At 43.5% G+C, this 22,298-nt stretch overlaps 1 protein-coding gene across 1 annotated transcript in view; it reads left to right on the forward strand.

The window, feature by feature from the left end:
• The window catches only part of LOC124552384 (histone-lysine N-methyltransferase 2C-like), a 434,288-nt gene that overhangs the window by 185,213 nt on the left and 226,777 nt on the right, over positions 1-22,298 (forward strand). The window contains exons 37-41 of the mRNA XM_047126647.1: positions 345-471; positions 9,571-9,728; positions 9,807-9,917; positions 16,552-16,699; positions 19,128-19,286. Of these exons, the coding sequence (XP_046982603.1) occupies positions 345-471; positions 9,571-9,728; positions 9,807-9,917; positions 16,552-16,699; positions 19,128-19,286 (703 nt within the window). The remainder of the gene's footprint in view (positions 1-344; positions 472-9,570; positions 9,729-9,806; positions 9,918-16,551; positions 16,700-19,127; positions 19,287-22,298) is intronic.

Raw genomic sequence — 22,298 nt, forward strand, 5'->3', positions numbered from 1 at the left:
AGAAGAAAAAGAAATTGGATTGGGCATATATTAAGAAAGAATGACGGACTGATAAAAACAGTTTTAGAAGGTTATGTAGAAGGGAAAAGAAGCGAGGAAGGAAGAGATTCCAGATACTGGATGACATGATGGACGGTACAACATACAGCAGCCTTAAGAAGGAAGCAATGGATCGCAGAAAATGGAGAGGCAAAGGACCTGCTAACATAGCAGATAACTGATGATGATGATGAGTTTACTGATTTACAATTTCCTTGGTATCACAAAACGTTCCATTTCAAAATACATAACTAAAAGAAAAATTCTACACTGTTGTCGGTACGAGTCGAGACGCGTCTGTGCAGGTATTGGCGAGGCAGGCCTTCCCGGGCACCAGCCCCACCCACTACGCCGGCGGTGCACCCGGCGGGACGTCTCCGTCGGCAGCGGCGACGGGACTGCACCTGCAGCGACTCCCTATACATGTGCAAGGTAAGTGTACGGTGCGAATTTCGTTTTGCGAAAACTCAACGGCTTTACATTTGTGTCAGACTTAGAACTTGACAGAAACTCTCACTAATTTTGCAGTATTTTTGAGGGGTTAATTCAGTAAAAGCTGGAACAGAGGCTACTGCAAAATATTGAACTTCGGTAGCGAAAAAGTTCATTCGGAGATCACGTCTTTCTCAGTCTTAACTAGTCTTAAACTTGTACACGTGCTGCTTTTGAAATAGGCCACAGCTGTTGTCACAGTCGGTCTATCTGAGGCAGTTTTTACAGAAGTGACGATTCTGCAGTTCGGGTACAGTCTGTCGACCCACCTACTTCACAACTGCTCCACTGCAGCGGTTTATCTGGGACCTGGGGGTAACTTCCTGACGAGGTTTGGCCTCCGTTGTCACTCACTCTGGATTCTGAGAGACTCCTTAATGACAGAAGTATATTTGTCGTGGAATTGTCAGCGAAAGATAGAGCTGTCCTTATCGATTAGATTTGTACTTTACTAGGTGTGGTCCTACTGGAGGTGATATGCCCTTACCTTCCTCTGACCTCTGAACTGAAATACCAGCCAGTTGCAGAGGGACCGGAGTTTATTGTGAGGTCCAAAACACAGTGCGGATCAATTTGTAACGTACACAAATCGTTACCTTAGGTGAGATGAATGCTCAGTGGCAGGTTAAATTCTAGGACTGACCGGCAGTCGAACTGTACAAATTGTTGTTACTACTTTCAAATTACATTACAAACAGAATATCCAAATCTCGAACCTCGTCAGTAGTGTCTCTTCGTATGTGTTTGAGCATACTAGTTGTGCTGAATAATTCAGATAATGTCGGAAAGGTAGAAAATGTTAGTGACTGGGGTAAAATCAGAAAAGTAGTCCCTCAGGTTTCAATTTTGGATTCACTCCTTAATTTTGTTTTCTCCAGTCGTCAGTCTGCTGACTGATTTGATGCTGCACACCACGAACTTCTGCTGTGCCGACCTCTTCATCTCAGAGTAGTTCTTGCAAACTACGTCCTGAGTTATTTGCCGGATGTATTCCAGTCTCTGTATTCCTCTACAGTTCCCTCTGATACCATGGAAGTTATTCCCTGACATCGTAACAGATGTCCTACCGTCCCGTCCCTACTGCTCGTCGACATTTTCCGTGTATTCCTTTCCTCGCCAATTGTGCGTAGAACTTTCTCGTTCCTTATCTTATCGGTCCACCTAATTTTCAGTGTTCTTCTGTAGTGTGACATCTCAAACGCTTCGATTGTCTTTTGTTCTGGTTTTCCCACAGTCCGTGTTGCACTGCCAGACAATGCTGTGTTCCAAACAACCTTCTCAGAAATTTCTTCCTTTAATTAAGGCTTATATGTGATACTATTAGAATTCTCTTGACCAGGAATGCCTTTTTTGCCAGTGCTAGTCTGCTTTTGATGTCCTCCTTTCTCTGTCCGTCATAGGTTATTTTGCTGCCTAGGTAACAGAATTCCTTAACTTTATTTACTTCACGATCACCAATCCTGATGTTAAGTTTCTCGCTGTTCTCAATCTCCCCCCATTCGATTTACTCTCAATCCTTCATATTCTATCCTGATTAGACTGTTCATTCCATTCAACAGATCCTGTAATTCTTCTTCACTCTTGCTGAGGATAGCAATGTCGGCAAATCTTATCGTTGATATCTTTTCACCTCGAATTTTAATCCCACTGTTGAATCTTCCTTTTATTTCTGTCACTGCATCATAGAAGTGTAGATTGAGCAGAAGTGGCGAAAGGCTAAATCCCTTTATTACATCCTTTTTAATCTGAGAACTTTGTTCTTCATCTTCCACTTGTATTCTTCACTTTTGGCTATTGTAATTATTGTATATGTCCCATGCTTCACAAAGCTTAGCACTATTTTTCTACTATTTTTCTCAGATTTTTGAAACTCTTGCACCATTTGACATATCAAACGCTTTTTTCGTATTGATAAATTCTATGAATGTGCCTCCATTTTTCTTTAGCCAAACCCTGTATCATTTCTGTGACACTCTCTCCCATATTTGGCGATAATACAAAACTTGCTGCCTTTCTTTGAACTTTTTCGATATACTCTGTCAGTCCTATCTGGTAGGGATCCCACACTGCACAGCAGTATTCTAAAAGAGAATTAAAGTACCCACTCGATGACCTCGTATACTTTCTCTATCTCTTCATCTTCCACTTGCATTGTCAGCATGCATATGTGAACTATCATTGTTGGTGTTGGTCTGCTGTCAATTCTGATGAGAACAACCCTACCACTGATCTGTTCACAGTAACTCACCAACTGCCCTACCTTCCTATTCATAACGAATCCTACTCTTGTTACAGCATTTTCTCTTGGTGTCTATATTACCCTATATTCATCTGACCAGAAATCCTTGTCTTCCTTCCCTTTCACTTCACTCACCCCCACTATATCTAGATTAAACCTCTACATATTCGTTTACAGATTTTTTAGCTTCCATATCACGTTCGAATTTCTGACATTCCACGTCCCGACCCACAGAATATCATCCTTTCGTCTGTGTTTCAATCTTCTTCCCATGGTCACCTCCCCCTCGGCAGTCCCCTCTCGGAGATCAGTATGAGGGACTATTCTGGGATCTTTTGTCAGTGGAGATATCATCGTGACATTTTTCAGTTATAGGCCACATGTCCTGTGGATACACGTTGTGTGTCTTTCATACAGTGGTTCATCTATATCTACATAGATGCTTTGCAAGCCTCTGTACAGTGTGTGGTGGGGGTACCCTGTGCCACTACTAGTCATTTCCTTCCTGTTCCACTCGCAGATAGAGCAAGGGAGAAATGGCTGTCTACATGCAGAAATGGCTGTCTACATGCCTCTGTATGAACCCTAATTTCTCATATCTCATCATTGTGGTCCTTATATGCAGTGTATGTTAAGCAGCAGTAGAATCATTAAGGCGTCAGTAGTGTTCCTCAAAAAGAACTTTGCCTTCCCTCCAGGGATTCCCATTTGAGTTCCCCAACCATCTCCATAACACATCCGTGTTGTTTGAACCTGCCGGCAACAAATCTAGCAGCCCGCCTCTGAATTGCTTCGATGTCCTCCTTCAATCTGACCTGATACGGATACCAAACACTCGAGCAGTATTCAAGAATAGGTTGCAACAACATCCTATATCTGGCCTGTACAGATGAACAACACTTTCTAAAATTCTTGCAATAAACCGAAGTGAACCATTTGCCTTCTCTACCACGGTCCTCATATACTCGTTCTATTTCTTATTGCTTTGCAGCATTAAGCCCAGATATTTAATTGATGTGACTTTGTCAAGAGCACACTACAAATGCTGTATCTGAACATCATAGGTTTTTTTTTCCTACTCATCCACAATAACTTAAATTTTCTCACATTTAGAGTTAGCCACCATTCATCACACCAACTAGGAATTTTGTCTAAGTTGTCTTGTATTTTCCTACAGTCAGTCAATTGTGATATCTTCCTGAACACCACAGCATCACCCGGAAACAAATGGAAACTGCAGATTGGCGCCTACCCCCTTCTGCGAAATCATTTATGTATATAGAAAACAACAACGGTCCTATCACATGTCCGTGGTGGGCTCCTGATGATACCCTTGTTTCTGATGAACACTCAACATTGAGCTCTTCTACTCGTATCAGGCCACGGAGTACATCTGGCGACACAACCTTTCCAATTGTGTCCTCTGCTCAGACTCACTCGGTGCCCTTCAAAGTCTATGTCCACTGTACACCGGCCATCCCTTAGTGCAGCGGGTCCAGGAAACCTGTCACTTACTCACTCTTGGTGGAGTCAGTGTCACGTTTCTGTGGGTCCCTCGTCATGTCGGTCTGCCAGGAAACGAGGCTGCAGTCCTGATACCGCAGCCCTCGAGTACCTATATTCCCTCCAATGGTCTCTGCATTGCTGTCAGTCAGGTGGTGGTGTTCCTTTGGCATTGCCAATGCCCCTCCCTTCGTGGGAATAAGCTTTGGCTTATTAAGCTCGGACAATCTCTCTCGGCCCTCGTGCGTTTTACTTTTTATCCACGACAGCAATATGCTGAAGGCCATTTAATTTTTAGTTTTGGACCTCCATTACTGTATGGTTTTTTTTTTCGCGTGCCTGTTTTTAGTTGTCTTCTATTCTGTACATTGGGACTGATGCATAGTCGTTTAACTCCACTCTGTGTTCATGTTCTCTGATTTTGACTTGGGTCTGTATGACCCAGCTGTTTTTTGCGCCCTAAAGCAAAACAAAACAAAAACAATTGAGGACAATATACTTGATCCCATTACTTATGAAGTCTTCGAGCCACTAACATATCTTTGGACTTATTCCATATGCCTGTACCTTTGTTTTCTTTGCCTTCTGCACCGTCATGTGCCATTGATCATTGGTGATTCTTCCACGTTTAGTGGCAGTTTCCTACCCCAAGGGCAAGAGAGTGCCCTGAACCTCTGTCCGCTCTCTTTAATAAGGGTGTTGGCAGAACTAGAATGACTTATTACACTGAAATCTTTGGCATACATTATTAATGATTTTTATCCAAAATTTAAGCAGTGGCAGGGTTCAAACCCAAGACCGAGTATGTTTGTGCTGTCCGTAGGCCATTGGTTATGTACTTCTATTTCTTTTATATGTGAGTGGAAAGGTTTCACACCAACAATTGATGTAGCTTGTGAGGGGGAATGAGTAAATAGGATAGAATGCTCCAAATTATTGGGTGTACTTGTTGATGAAAAATAAATAGGATAGAATGCTCCAAATTATTGGGTGTACTTGTTGATTAAAACTTGAACTGGAAGAATCATAATACTGAGTTTCTCAAAAAGTTAAGTTCAGCTATTTTTGCTCTTTGTGTAATTGCTAATCTTGGAAACAAATGTATTGACCTCCAGACATTTTTATATATTTCCACTCGGTAATGTCGTACGGAATAATTTTCTGGGGCAACTCAGTACATAGAAAGAACGTACTGATTGCACAAAAGTGAACAGTAAAAATGATATATGATGTTCACCCGCAGATGCCATGTAGTTACCGCTTCAAGGAGCTAGGCATTTTAAATGCGCATTACAGTAGAGTCCCGTTAATCGGAACTAATTGGGACCGGACATTGTTCGGATTACTGATTTGTTCAGATTAGCCAGAATTACGGTGACGAGTTTCTAGAATGTGAAGTATACTGAGCAGGTAAGTGCATACTCCATGGTAACAAATGGGAACAAGTGTGGGAACAATGGCTCACTCTCACTCCCTGCCCTTGTTGTTGTGCGTTGTTGAGACCTTTGTAGTGTCTGCGGTCAGTGCACTGCCAGTTGGCTCGCAAAGCGCTCGGTTACATTAGTTATCGATCGCTGGCATGTGTAACAGTTGTATTGTTTTCGTTCAGATGTAGTGGTGTACGTATTTTCGTCACGAGTAAATGGAAACGTACAACGTTAACTCTCAAAGAAAAACTGAATACTTGAAGCGATAGACAATGGTCAGAATTTATCTAAACTGGGTGTCGGTAAAGCAACCATTTGTGATCGGAATAAGAACCGAGTGAAGCTCGAACAGTCCTGTGAGACGTCTTCGGGAGAAACACTCGAATTTTGGCAGACTTTGAAGCAGTTCCAGTACAATAAAGTGGATGAAGCTCTTTTCCTTTTGTTTACGCAGGGAAGAGAAAGGGGAAATATTTTTGAGTGGAGCACTGGTTCAGGAGAAGGCTGTTTACGTGAACAAGTTAATGAATGGTGACGAGTCTTTTAGTGTGAGTACGGGTCAGTTGGACAGATTCAAAAAAGTCACGGAATTCATCAGCTAGCAGTTACTGGAGAGAAGCTTTCTTCTGACTGTGAGTTCAGAAAAATGATAAGAGTGTGAAAATATTCTCCCCAACAAATTTATAATGCTGACGGGACTGGCCTTAATTTTAGGGCATTGCCACAAAAAGCCTGGCATCAAAAGTAGATGACCGTGCTTCTGGTTTTAAAATGTGTAAAGATTGTGTGACTTTATTAGCGTGCAGCAACACTGCCAGTAATCACGAGCTGCCTTTAATGTCGATCAGAAAATCTGCTAGACCCAGAGCTTTTAAAAACCGCAACACAAGTCTCTGCCCGTATATTATCGCAACCAGAAAAAAGCACGGATGGACGGTAAGCTGTTAAAAGAACGGTTTCACGGCCAGTTTGTCTCCTCTGTTCGACAGTTTTCTAAGGTAAATCATTTGTCTCCCCGCGGAATCCTTGTGATCGATAACGTGCCATCCCACCCCAGTGCCGAGGAATTACGTGACGGAGAAATTGTGGCGAAGTTTTTGCTGCCGAATGTTACACCACTTCTACAGCCGATGGACCGGGGCGTACTGCAAACATTAAAACTGATTTACAGAAAACCGTTTTTAAGAAAGCTGATGCAAAATGACAGCATTCTTTTAGTGAACAAAATAAAAAAGACCAATGTGAAGGATGTTGTTTATTGTGTCACTGAGATATGGCTGAATATTTCACAAAATACTCTGAGAAAATCGTGGAGAAAACTGTGGACATCTCTCGAATTTCAGGACAACCTAGTTGAAAACAAAGAGGAAAATCTACTAAAAATGATACAGACAATACCTGGATGTAAAGAAGCTAGGGGGACATAGATGAGTGGATAGCAGCAAATGGGGCACGTGTGGAGAACCTTACTGATGCTGATTGAGTCGCTGCTGTGATCGAGACCAGGAAGAAGTGGGCTGCTGTGACGGAAGTGACAGTGAGCTGGAAAGCGACGGAGGAGAGCGGGTGCCACACAGGGACGCAGCAGGAGCCCTCGACCTCGCGCTACGTTCTTCGGAGCAGCAGCCCACTGGTACACCTGCCGATTTGATGTTTGTGAGATGATGGCGCAACTGTGCGTCATATAACAGACTGTCTTCATTACGCCAAAAAACAATGAGTTTTTGTCATCTAAAAAGTAGAGATAAAATGTCCGTCGTATTTTAGTAAGTTTGACAGCTTTTATTTCATTGTTGCGCATTGTTTGAACCTAATGTTTCCTTGCCAATTTTTCTAATATGTGTTTACTGTACTGTGTATATTAAAATAGTGTGTGTGTACAGCAGTTAACAGCACAGTTTTCCATACTTCATGTTCAGATTAACTGAACGTTCGGATTACCGGGACTCTGCTGTACGTATTCTCACTAATTAAATTCGTCATAAATAATCCGTCACATTTGAGAAGAACAGTGATGCAAAGTGACATTTATTGCCACTTGTTAAAGCTGTAAATCGCTCAGAGAGGTGTGCAGTATGCAGCAATAAAATTTGATCATTTGCCCAATAACATAAAATGTCCGACAGGTTGCGAAACGAGATTCAAATCTAATTTAAAATCATTTCTCCTGGAAAACTCCTTTTATTCCCTTAACTAATTTCTACTTAAAAACTGGTTGCCAGTTACAAAAAAATGTAAAGTGTAGTTGCGTAAATAGGAATAGTGATAAAGTGTTCATTAATGTCATTAATGTGCATATATATCCTGTAAGTGGACTCAGTCCATACCGTTCTAATAAAATAATCATTTAAATGATCTATGGAACATGTAATTAACTAACTAGCTATCTACAGGTGGCTGGTAATGCTGTCACGTCTCTTGCATTGTTCACACACACTAAGCTGTTGCTGTATGCAGTCAGTTGACAAAATTCAAACTACAGACTTTACTGTGAAATATTTTTAAAAAAAGGGATGGGTAACACAAATAAAGTCTGTCTGTCTGGAAAAGCACATTTGTTAAATCGATGTATGCTGTCGAGTAATATTCTGTGCCTCGTCGCTCCCCTCCCTGCGTTTTTAACTCGTCGGGGTCCTCCTCGGCGAGGTATCCGCAAATACTCGATACATCGCTCGAGCCTGTCCCGATCTCTGACGACAGACCTGCCGAAATAGTCCGGAGAGTGGGCAGGGTTCCGGTGATGTCACGCTGTAGAGTGTACTCGGAGAGCTCCTTGTCTGCCGATCTGCGTTTGAGTGATTCTCGCGTGCCGGAGGAAGGTGTTCGTGAAGTCGATACTGTTCGATTGTCTGCAATTATCTCGAAAGACGAACCTGTAGCTGAAATTTGAGTGGAAGGGAAGACTGTAGGGTGATACTACAGGGCTCCTGAATTATACTGTAGTCACAAGAGGTGTCAGACATCTGTACGCAGTTACAGCCGAAAATGTGGCCGACCTCGTCAATCTCTCGTGACTGCACTCCCGAGACGTGCGTCGGTACCCGTCTGCCCGCACACTCTCCTGACGACATTTGGCGGGCTTCAGACAAATCTCGCATTCGGCGGAGGAGAGAATGCGGTGCTGGTGATTCGCATTCTGCACTCGGTGTTTCTTTGCCTAGTTTCTTTGTGCACCACAGTACTAGGAGTTTTTACTCGTGTTTGTAGCAGACAGTTAGAGGCCGAACTGACCGTGTGGATACGATCGAGTCCTAGCCGAGTTCTGACGGCCTTCCCAGTTGCCCCAAAAAGACAGTGCACAATCCTGTCGCATTCTACCGAGGGTACCCACGAGTTGTCATTCTAGGTGGCAGTCGACGACAGACTGCGAGTGACCGGTAGGAACCACGTGTCACGGTAGCGGTCCGACGTACAGATGACGTCGATTCGGCACATGACTTCCCGTGCCGGCAACCTTTCTGACCGTAAAGTTACAACGGAGTCGTATTCTGAGCTCTAAATGACAGTGTGAGGTACACTTAACGGCCCAAAAGGTGTACACGAGCTGCACCTTCCCGTTCAAAATCGGAGACAACTCGCACTGCCGAACTGCACCGAGAATGCAGATCTACATTCACCGTCATTGCACAGCATTCACAGGTCGGAATTTCCTGAGATCGGTAGTGTGTAGAGTTTTCCGATCGAAAGATGGGAACGTCTAGTCGTGTCGGTTGCGAGAAAGTATTTTTGGGCAGTTAATGTAGAGAAACGTGCACTCACCTCCGTAATAGTCTGTACGTTCCGGCACCGCTACTCGACCCCCACACCCGTATGCGGCACTTTCCCCATTGCTGCGATCTCCCGCCCCTTTACACTCTGCTCTCCCCGCAGCTGTGATCCACCACCAGCAACAGCAGCAGCGCCTGCAGCTGCGGCCCGCCGGCCCGCAGCGCGTCGTGTCGGTGGCTCCGGCGACCGGCCAGCGCCTGGGCCTCGCCCCGCCACCTCCGCCCTACCCAGGGCCGCCGCCCCCGTACCCGGGTCAGCAGGTGAGTGAACGCCGTGAACCGCAGTCCGCACGTGCGCCGCGTTCTCCCACCGGAGGTGACCGCCGCGCTCGCCCGCAGGTGCAGGTGAGCCTGCGCAACCTGATGCCTCCGAGGGCGCAGACGCCGGCGCCCCAACCTCAGCCGCAAGGTGCAGCCGTCGTCCAGCCGCGCAGGCCACTGCTGCTACAGGTGAGGAGGCTCCCAGTGTGCCCACTGCGAATCCCGACCTGCTCGGTACGTGTGTGGCTTCCCACTTGTTAGTGTAAGGTGGTCTCGGCACTGCTAGGGGCGGGGTAGGGGTGCAAAGGGGTTGAGAGTGAAAACAATTTCTAGCGACCTCTGTGTGGTTGCCTGAAAATTACTTGTCTGGCATACAGTGCCATCTGTTTTTGCTCTTTTCTTGGCATGTGAGTGAAGTGGCCAGTATTTAAAAGTTACAACCAAAGACCTTGTAGGGGAGACAGCAGCTGCCAAGGTTGGGAGGGAGACGGGTGCGTATTGTATGCTCCGTGTTATTCTATCTGTACACTGAATGAGGTGTGCAGGTGCAGTAAAGTTCAGGGGGGGGGGGGGGGGACACCCCTTTGGGTTTGCCAATGACCTTCTAATTCTGGCAGAGATGGCAGAGGACTCAAAAGATTAGTTGCACGGAATCAGTAGTATCTCAAAAAAAGATTGTAAGCTGAACATCGACAAATGGTAAATGACGGTAACACAGTGTAGCCGTTTAATTCGAGCAGTGCTGAGGGAATTAGATTAGGAAATGAAATGCTAAAAGTAGTAGACCACTTTCACTATTCGAGGAGCAAAGTAACTGATGACAGCTGTAGTAGAGAGGATATGAAATACTGGTTGAAATAGTGAGAAAAGCATTGCTGAAAAGGGGAAATTTGCTAACTTGAATGTAACTCAAGTGTAAGGAATGTTTCCTGGTGGGAATTGGTGAATAGTATAGCTTTTGCCGGAAGTGAAATGTTGAGTATAAACAGTTTGTATTAGCTTTAAAATGGGCTACCGAGGAAGAACGTTGAGAATTAAATGTGTAGACTCAATAACTGATGAAAGGATTGGGAGCAAAACAAATTTGTGGTACAGTCTGACCGAAAGAAGGAACTGATTGATAGGAAACATCCTTAGGAATAGTCAGGAGGGAAGAGAATGTGTGTGTGGAGAAGGACTTAAATATCGTGGTTCGGTTTCTCGCTTACGGGCGCTCGACGGCGAGGATATTGGCTTTAAATACTGTGGAGGCAGACCCGGGCTTGGGGGTAGTATGCAGTCTGGAGTGGATGTAAGTTGCAATAGCTGTGCAGTGACGGAGATAACTGGCGTGGAGATTCGCATCAAATCAGTCTTCGGGCTGAATGTCGCAGCAGTAGGGGGGATGTCTGGTTAAACAATTCACTACTTTTCAGTTGTGCAGTGGAAGGCCACGCATTGTGATCTTCTTGCTATGAAGGCAGCTTGTTCTTTATCCTCCATTTCCTTAAACTCCTTATTAAAATAAATGTTTAGTAATCCTTCCATAAAGTCTGCTAAATGTTTGAGCCACAGTTATTTCTCTGTAATACTACAGTCACCTTTTTTAAATGAATTGTCAATATAAATCCTACTTTTCAGTCTTCTGGGATGGCCTCAGCATTTAAACACTTTGCAAAAAAGATTATCAAAAGTTCACATAATTTATGTGTATCATATTTCAACAGTTCAGTTGGGACTCCTCCAAAAGCTATGGTTCTCCCAATCTTTAAAACTTTGATTGAGTCTTTTGCCATTTCAATGTCCAAAGAAATGTCTTCATTATTTTCTGTTAACTCTGTTTTATTATTAATTGTGTCCAAAATTTCTTTTGTATATTCCGTGAACAATTTGTTATAATATTTTTCCCTAGACTGAATACTAATATACAGGGTGATTCAAAAAGAATACCACAACTTTAGGAATTTAAAACTCTGCAACAACAAAAGGCAGAGCTAAGCACTATCTGTCGGCGAATTAAGGGAGGTATAAAGTTTCATTTAGTTGTACATTTGTTCGCCATTTCAGCCAATAAAGTTTTTGGTCCCTTTTTCTTCGAAGGTGCTACTGTAACTGGACTACAGTATCTGGAGATGTTAGAGAATTGGCTGTTCCCTCAGCTCGAACAAGAAGCACAACAATTCATATTTCAGCAGGATGGAGCGCCACCACATTGGCACTTATCTGTCCGTAACTACCTGAACGTCAACTACCCGAGGCGATGGATCGGCCGCCAGGCAGCCCGTGACAGAGCACGTCATCACTGGCCTCCAAGAAGCCCTGATCTTACCCCCTGCGATTTTTTTTTATGGGGGTATGTTAAGGATATGGTGTTTCGGCCACCTCTCCCAGCCACCATTGATGATTTGAAATGAGAAATAACAGCAGCTATCCAAACTGTTACGCCTGATATGCTACAGAGAGTGTGGAACGAGTTGGAGTATCAGGTTGATATTGCTCGTGTGTCTGGAGGGGGCCATATTGAACATCTCTGAATTTGTTTTTGAGTGAAAAAAAAAAAAAAAAAACCTTTTTAAATACTCTTTGTAATGATGTATAACAGAAGGTTATATTATGTTTCTTTCATTAAATACACATTTTTAAAGTTGTGGTATTCTTTTTGAATCACCCTGAATTTTACTTGTATTTCTTCAAAAATTTTCCTCAGTATTTTCACTATCCTTGAAGTTTCAGAGCTCCTTATTCCACCATTAAGATTATCAATTTTATTACAAGTCTGTTCCCAGTCTTATTTCTTGTTTCTGTCACAATTTTTGTAATGTTTGCTTGTTGCGCTCTTTAATTCTAATTTGTCCTGAAATTTTGTGTATTTAGCTATTTTAAATATTCTTATTTCACTGTTGATGCCTATTTCTCCACATCTGACTCAAGAAATGCAAGGATTTTTGATCCGTCGCAATTAAATTACTTTGCCTGTACCTTCTTTAGCTTCGTCGTGTAAATTATTAATGACATATTTCTCCTGTATTTATGTATTATATGGTGGTTCAGTAAATTTTTCATCATACATTTGTCTGTATAAATATACTGTACTTTTTATATTCTACACTATTTCATTTATACTTATTAATTCTTATTTCCGTTGTGAAATTTTTGTCTTTTTTCTTTTTTACAATTCCTTCTTTATTTGTCATTTCTACATAAATTATGTAAATACAATGTTAGAGTTAACCTGGTGATCACATTGGGCAACTGTGCTATATGCTCTGATGTATTGTGAGTTTCTTTTGGCTTTCACTGATTTTAACTAAAGTGTGGCATATATATTTATGATTTGTTGATTTAGAATTTGTAGTGAATTTTGTTCACATATAGTAATTAATCTTGTGCCATTGTCATTTACTATATTTTCTCTGTGTGGTCCTGCTGTTTTATTTCCCACTCGTCTCCTGGCTCTACTGTTGAAATCACCAGAAATAATGATAATTTCTCTCTTATTTCCTATCTCTTCTACTATGTCTTTCAATGTCTTGAAGAAGGTATCTTTGATATGATATGATCTGGTTGAACTTCATGATCTGGTTGATCTTCGCTTGTTGCTTAGCCTTCATTTATAGTAGCTTTGTGTCCATATAAGATTAAATTTGATTTAATCAAATGTTCATCATTACATTTTCATCACAGTTTGTAACATACTTCTGCAATTTTTTCCTTGTCATTATTGACAGTGCTCACTTGGCTCTTTGATGTTTTTATGTCGTACTGTATAGATGTGAATATAATACTTTAATTTCTGCACCAGTTCTCTTCCTTTTTGTTTCCCGTAACACAATGACCTCGTCTTTTCTTGTTTCCAATGCTCTAATAATTTCCCTTCTTTATTTCTTAGACCTCATATATTCCATACTCCAATTGTCATAGTCCTTTTCCCCCCGCATTTTCTATTTACTATTCCCAGCTGTAATGTCTTAGGTGTTTTAATATTTCTCCCATCTAATGAAAGAGTAGTTTGCCCTATAGCATTGACACCCCCCCCCCCCCCCCCCCCCCCAAAAAGAAAAAGTATGCTTTTAGCCTTTGATGAGACTGTGTCCAGCTATGAGGCAGCAGCTGCGAGTATTATATTTTCCTGGTACCCACCATATCTGTTGACCAGTTCGCTATCTGCCACCGTAGAAATAATCACCCAAATTGGACTCTGCAAATTTCTCGTATTTACTTTCTGCGGAGTGTTCTCTATTAGGTTTTCCCCGTAGCCCTCAGCCAGTTCTGCTGATAAGACAGTATTAGCCTGCACATATTGACCCACAGTCAAATATATCGAAATTGGTTTGGTCTAGACATCTATTACAGCTCCTATAGCTACATTTTACGTTTAGTTGGCCACATAAATGGATTTGAGCAGTTGAGTAACACAGTAAAAACAGTGCTGAAGTAAAGGAAGATTTGAGGAATATTTCTAGCCTCCCAGTTTTGTGCACTTATTCATCTGGGAATGTTATATTATTTGTTGCGTGTACAAAAATCGTGAGAGTGAGAAGTATATACATATACAGACATCCTCTGCAAACCACTGCAAAGTGCACGGCAGAGGATACTTAGCACGGAACCCCACATTAGGATCTCTTCCAATCGTGTACGGAGTTTGTGAGGAATGTCCCTTCGATTGCCCCTTTGCCTGCCACGACCCTAAAATGTCTACTCGCGGTCCCCGCAGTAGTGATAAGCGGGGAGCTGAAGGATACGCCTAGTTCTCTGTTATCTGACTGTACTCGTTTTTGACTACGAAAGACAAACTGTCATACTGTGAACTTAAGATGTTTCGAGTGAAGTAGAACACAGCTTTAATAAAACCTTTTAGGTCTTCCAGCTGCGTCAAAATGTCGAACTCCGTGAGGTTACGGCTGAGCATTTCGTGACCTGCGGTACTCGAGTGCTGTGTAATTGTCGACAATCTCTGTATGTAACAGTGATGTTGCTAGGCTCACTTATACCTACTTTCAGGAGCTGAAACTCTGTTCTCGCTGATAGAAACACAAAAAAGTAGAAAAACTGACACCAGTAATCTCGGTCTCCTTTCGCCCTCACGCCTCTCAGTGCGGAGCCCGAGCTGATGCCTCTTTCCTAACAGTTCCAGTAGATGTGTTTTGTCTTTTCTACTTTTTAAGTGTCTACAACAGTATACTGAAGTTCTTCCTTATTCTAGGCGTGCTACTGTGGGACGGTAGGTCCGCAGCTGTTCAGTACTGAGGAAATTGGGTAATTTTTTATTCCGTCCATCCACCGATACAAATTTCAGCTCTATCGGTTACCAGTTTCGGGCTGACACACTCATTCTCAAACCGCACACCTCGCTATTAACTGTAATTATTCATACGTACGGTGCCAAAACGCAAAGCAAAGAGTACAGTGGGCAACAAGTGATCCTAGACTGTGCGTGTGTTGCTACTGGCTGACTGCTGAGTGTCAGGAGCAGCAGACATACTTCCGAGATCAGTGAGGGTACTTGCTGCCCAGTGTATACTTCATTGAGCCATTTGACCCCATATTGTTTGATTAATGACGAGATGTGTCGTTTATAAATGGGTGTGTCAGCCTGAAACTGGTAACAACTAGAGCTGAATTTTATACCAGTGCAACTAAGACAGACGAAATAGAAAATTATTGAATTCCCTCAATTCTGAATTTCACATACGGAAGTTAAGTTCGACCTCTTCAGTGTACACTTTCTAGAGTGAATAGTCCTGTCTGTATGCATATCTGTATATAGCTGTGCTACCAGTTGTGGCTACTCGAGTTACTGTTTTACCCTCACTTATGCTGCATCTCTTTGACATCTCGACCACTGAATACCGAGTGGCCGTGTGTCTACCTTACGACAAAGACTTGGGCGAACACAATTTGATAACAGTCGAAACTTCACCTCTTCTTTCAGGTGCGGTCACACAGGGTTTATCGTAATTAGTGGCTCGAACGCATACGGTTGAAAAGTACACGATACTAGAAGCAAAAAGTCTCGGTAATCGTAGGGTCGAAAATACGTACCTTGAGAGCTGAGAGCAATTTTTCATCTTAGATACTGTGAAATAAATCTCTTCTGCTACAAGTTCTTTGCTTTCCATATTTTGGGAAGTGTTAGTATGAACCAAAATAAGAAAAAAATGTCCAGCAAACGTATGCTGTAAAACACGTACCTTAAAAGTTGAGCGCTTGATTGTTAGAGGAGTTGTATTTCAAAGTAGCAGAGATGAACAAGTGCTCGTAGCCCCTAAGGAATGCATTTTAGACTACTTGTTTACTGGACTTTTTTTTCTTATTTTGGTCCGTACTACCAGTTACCATAATACGGAAAGAAAAGAACTTGCCCTAGAAGAGATTTGTTTCACAGTATTGAAAATGAAAAATTGCTCGTAGCTTGTAAGTATGCATTTTTGACCCTATGTTTACCGAGAATTTTTTACTTCTAGTATCGTGTACTTTCAACTATGTGCGTTTAGGCCATTAATTATGATACACCCTGCGTAGTGTATACTGTCTGCCAGAAAAACCTGTCTTGACAGAATGCTTAGTAAGAAGCAAATGACAGAGTGCACATTTAAAGTCAAAAGTGGCTAGCTTCTGAATTAGCATAGTAAATGAAGTTACAGAAATTAAGCAAAAAAAGTAACTTACAGCTAAATTTGCCGAGTGGCACGGATGTTTTGTAGCTGGAGGCTGTGCGGAACAGGAGTGAAGCTCGACAGACAGAATGGCACTAATGCTAGGAGTGTTCAGTTCTTTATCTTATCGGAAGGCCTATAAGGTGTGAGCTCGTATTGACAAACAGTAGTCTGTCCAACTGCAGGAGCAGCCCCTGCTGCTGGAGGAACTCCTCGAGCAGGAGAAACGTGAGCAGCAGCAGCAGCAGCAGCAACAGCAACAACAGCAGGAGGGGCCCGAGGCCGACTTCTCCGCGGGGGCCGCCGGCGTCACACCGCAGTCTCCCCAACAAGGTAAGGCTACCCCACACACTCTGTCCTAGAAACTTAATATAGCACGGTGACTGCAAATAAAAGTGACCACTCACTGCAGTAGAGTCGAGGGAGAAATTTTACTGAGTGAGACTGTTTTTTGTTCGAAATAACACTTCTTTCCGTACAAATTTAATTTGCTAATGTCTTCCCTTCGAATCTAATGACAGCCTTTCCTCCTGCTACAACACTTATTTTTCCTCTTACACATTTTCGATGTAGCCGTGTGTCTCTTTGAAAGATACTTTCTGTGCAACTAACTCGTTTAACTATAATGTATTATCTTCCTCTTCATTTGTATCTACATTTTGCAAAGTGTTTTTTTTGCATGTGACACGTTATTCTTCCTTCCATTAGGTTGAGCGAGATCCCTTGGTGTAGCGTTGCCAATGTTGGTTACCGTCTACAGCCCTTGTCAGTGAATATTTTTGTTTCCCCTATGTCGAGAAGTAGTGTTCTGTGCAGTGCCGCTGTACTGTATCCACAAAACACTTGCGGTTCTTCACAAGTTGGCACATTTTCTTGATCTGACAATATGACATTTGTCAATGCTTAGATGCTGCGTTTAAAGACAGTTATGTATTTGACACTGAGGAAACTTCAACAGTCTCCATGTAGTGTGAATCTGGGACTTGATGATGTTCACACAGCTGAAACTAGTTGTCTGTGAATGAATATTCACTATACGGTCTTTTTGTGGTACAGTGATGCTGTTTTTTAAATGCATTGAAACTTTGCAACACCGTCTACGGAAAGATGATTTCCCATTACATAAACAATTTTCGTATAGCTGGGTTATTAGTGAGAAAAAGCAGTTTCTGTTCTTCATCATTATTTTCTGCTTTGTCACTTTCTTATTCGTCGTCCTTATTATTTCTACCTCCTCTGCCACCTCATTCTTCTTGGTGGGGGTGAGAGAAAACAGTTCCTGTGGGAAACAAGTGGCAGATTGGCCTTAAGTTTCATTTGTCCTCGTACGGTGGCTGTCGCATTAGCAATACACTTTCTGGAATGACCTCATTCTTTTACACTGTGGTTGAGAGGCAGCAGTTGAGCAGTAAATGCATTGGATTCAGTTTTGAGACTATTACGAAACAGCTGTTTTCAGCATCTAAGGTAAGACATCCTGCAAACACACAAAAAATTTAATTTGGATTTTCTTGTGCGTATAGATAGAAATATATACAAACGAAGTTAGGAAAATGCTGAGAGAGTTCTCAAATAAGGCACTTTCTGGGTCATTATTTTCCACCAGCTTGTGAGGATGTTAAAGGTAGTTGGGTGTGAAACTCTATCCTTCCTTCCCTTTGTGTTTGCTTCTGTAGCTTTTATACTAAATCAGATTCCAAAGAAATGAAATTTATGCCACAACTGGACTACAATAAGGGATCCGTTGTCGGAACGTGTCCCGAGGCATCGAGGAATTGTCAGTTCCGTACTGCAGTGCAGAGAACTTCTGGTGGTTTCCGGTGGTTAGAGGGAACAGTGTGGTGTTGTTGTGCAAGACTCGCACTCCCCCTCGATTCTTGAACTTATGCAAAGTTGCTTTGCCGGTCTTCTTTTCAGGATAGCCAGCTGCAATGGTCTACCCCACTTCTTCTCCGTAGATAGGATGCTGTTGTGGAGGAATTTTCTCTTCTCTTAAAATAACCCCGTACACTCGAGATACTTTGAACTCAGTCCCACTATATTTTCTCAACAGACAACAGTTTTCACATACAGGAATCATTTTTCATAAGTTCACCAATTTCCGGTCCATCGGATACTATTACATATTTTTTACCACAAATACAGTATTATAAATCTTTCAAAGTTCTAGTAAGTCCACCATCCTGACCTCACAAAAGTAAGTGGATAATTAAGATAAGTGTCTTTTCTTTTCCTTTCAACAACGTTCAACTGTTCCTAATAATGACTGACGAAGCACCGTCACGGAGTAAGGTGCGCTCGTTCCTAGTGCTGGGCGTGTAACTTCTGAGGTGAGCGCTGCGGATTCCTGCCCGCGCCGATTGACCACCCGGTACACACCAGTCCTGCACACACATAATCGTGGCACAGTAGACACAGCTCCAATTTCGCACACTCGTCTGTAAAATAACGCGTGTTCGAGATGTCGGAAATACGAGTGTCTCTAGAATTTCCCCCCAAATTCTCGAGGCACTACAAACTGTGGGGGTGGGGAGTAAAACTCGCAGAGGGAGATAAAGCTTTGACTACAGTAAGCAGGTTCTTAAATGAAAGTGAACTGCAGAAGTTGCACAGAGAGGAGGAGACTCACACAAGAGAGACTGAAGTAGAGAGTTGCAGCAAACCAGTCTCCAAGCATAAGACGGCTACAGTGTCAGACGACGTCGTACTGTGCAGACCGACTGTGACTTACTCCACGCTGGGATGTTCTCTCCCGTTCCAGGACAAGGTGCACTCCCGAGCCCAGGAGGCCTGCGTCAGCAGTTCCTGGCCGGCGGCGTGCGGCCGGTAGTCCCCACCTCTCAGCAGTCACTGGGTACCGGGGCCACCACGGCGCGGCCTCCTCCGCCACCCCAGGGTCCGCCATCCGGAGAAGCTGCCGGTACGTATGCTCCGCCTCCCTGACGTAATAGCGACAGTGTATATCTTGCCTTATACCACGTAACAAATCCTGACAGAGGGGGCAAACGGGCCGTCTGTGTGCGGTACAGTGGCAGCTGTCGCCCGTAAAGGAGTCGACGTATCCGGGTTACAGTACGCGACTGTTAGTAAGGATGATGGCGTATCTGAAAGTTCACGAGGAGCACTCGTGATGTGGCACAGATAATACGCAAAGTGTGGGAAGTGGCACTATGTCCTGCAAAATGTTTTTGTAGTCGCTAAACTTTCCAGTTCGTCTGCGGCTCACCATCTGACAGCCGTGCGAAGCCTTCAGACAGTGTCTCGTCGGCAGTCTAGGTACTGTGCGCGCGTCGAGAGCCGTGGGGTGCACGCACCCAGTCACATTAATGTTACTGCCACCTACGTTTGCAATAACCACTCGCACGTGGCAGGCAGCAGCACTAGCAGAAGACAATATATAAAGTGTGACAGGGCAGGTGCGAAAAGAGTGCAGTAGTTGTCATAATGCAGAAGTGGACATCCGAAAGGGCACAGTCGTCAGCTTTCACCCACGGGTGAAATGGCTAAGTTGTTGACTGTTCGTGTTCCACCACGGTTAAAGTACACTGTGTGTGGCAAAAGTGGCACTATCCGAAACTGACGCCGAAGCGTCCGCAGTGCACGACGGGTCGCAGACGGGTGGGAACGACGGCTACGGGAATGTGTACGGGCGAGTAGACGTGCGACTGACCGGTCAGCCGAACTTAGGGTCAACCGGCAGTGGCTCCTCGGTGACACTCGAGCAGACGCTGTCGGACGATGTCGGCCTCCGCAGCGGGTGCCTCGTCCGCACACCTATGTCGGCTCCCGTCCATTTGCGACAGAGGGTGGAATTTGCGTGCCGGTACCACAACTCGACATCTGCCGAGTGGTGACGAGTGGCCTTTTATACTCCTCCAGACGTACAGGCTTGGTGTCTACGGTTTCGGCCATTGGAGCGAACCCCCCGCAATAATTGTCGGAAAATTCTGGGCCGAAGGAGGAGTATTACGATCTGGGGAATTCCCCGGGCGATCTCGTCGTTCTGGAAGGCACAGTAGGTCGACACTAGTACGCAGCTATCCTTGAAGGCCGTGACACTTGCACCCGGTCTGATTTTCCTCGGTGCGACGGCACCTGTCGACAAGACAGTGCAACGTTTCACCCGGCTCACGTCCTACGCGTGCGGTTCGAAGGGCATCGGAACGAGTCGGTTTGAAGAACACCGGAGTGAGTTTACCGCATTCCCTGGCAACCGACCTTCCCGGAATTAAACCCAGTTGAGAATCTGGGGGACCACCTCAATTGGGCTGTTCGTGCCACGGATTATCAACTGAGAAACCTAGCGCAGCTGCCCGGGGCACTGCACGTTCCCGTCTGAACCTTCCAGAACTGCATTGTTTTCCTGCACGTCCTGCAGTGGTCTGCTCTGCAAACGACGGTTACTCGGGCTTTCGTCAGGTGGTCATGTTAATGTGACTGGATCGTGTAAATACAAAAGATGCATTTGGGGGTTGATGACATGTGCTGCTAGTATCTGAGCTTCTGTGTCATAGTCAGTTCATCATAAAATAAGCCTCTGACAGTGTTATGGATGAAACCGACAGAAGAAATATTAAAGAGGACTAAAGACGCCTGAAAAGGAGTGAGACATTGAAAATTAACTGTTCGACCAGGACATACACATGGAATTGGTTGTAGGATCTTGAAGTGAGAAACTGGGAAGGAAGCTCAGGCAGTGGTACACTTTGAGGATGGATTTGCACCCTCCGATCCCCTTACTTTTACCTACTTATTTATTTATTTATTTATTTTTTAGAGAACAGAAAAAATTGTTTATGTGCTGTGCATAACATGCACAATGAAATTATAGGTTTCACTGTCACCTTGTGTCCATTAGTGCAATAAAAAAATAATAACATTGTTAAATATGTTTGCTGTCAGTTCTTGTGAGATTATTGGGAAGTATATAACCTCATAGTAATTATCTGATGTATGAGGTGTCAAAAAAAGGAGTGCAAGTACAGCACACGAATTACATAAAATGAAATGTTTGCTTAACCAAATACAGTGGTCAGAGTGTTTGAATTTGTGTATTGTGTCAGATGTGCATTGTATCTATATTACTAAAACTGTATCCCAGAACTGGGTGTCTGTTGCAGCATATGGGGCATCAGATATTTGATTTTCAGTATTACTTCTACATCTACATCCGTACTCTGCAAGCCACCTGACGGTGTGTGGCGGAGGGTACTTTGAGTACCTCTATCGGTTCTCCCTTCTATTCCAATCTCGTATTGTTCGTGGAAAGAAAGATTGTCAGTATGCCTCTGTGTGGGCTCTACTCTCTCTGATTTTATCCTCACGGTCTCTTCGCGAGATATATGTAGGAGGGAGCAACATACTGCTCGACTCCTCGGTGAAGGTATGTCCTCGAAACTTCGACAAAAGCCCGTGCTGAGCTACTGAGCGTCCCTCTTGCAGAGTCTTCCACTGGAGTTTATCTATCATCTCCGTAACTCATTCGCGCTTACTAAATGATCCTGTAATGGAGTGCGCTGCTCTCCATGGGATCTTCTCTACCTCTTCTATCAACCCTATCTGGTACGGATCCCACACTGCTGAGCAGTATTCGAGTAGTGGGCGAACAAGTCAACTGTAAACTACTTCCTCTGTTTTAGGACTTCATTTCCTTAGGATTCTTCCAATGAATCTCAGTCTAGCATGTGCTTTAATGACGATTAATTTTATATGGTCATTCCATTTTAAATCACTCCTAATGCCTAAGCCCAGATAATTTATGGAATTACTTGCTTTCGCAACACATTACACTTGTCTACATTGAGATTGAATTGCCATTCCCTGCAGCATGCGTCAATTCGTTGCACTTCAGTACAACTTTCCATTATTACAACCTCTCAATATACTACAGCATCATTTGCAAAAGGCCTCAGTGAACTTACGATGTTATCCA

This window comes from Schistocerca americana, chromosome 10 (assembly GCF_021461395.2).
Source record: "Schistocerca americana isolate TAMUIC-IGC-003095 chromosome 10, iqSchAmer2.1, whole genome shotgun sequence".
NCBI lineage: Eukaryota > Metazoa > Arthropoda > Insecta > Orthoptera > Acrididae > Schistocerca > Schistocerca americana.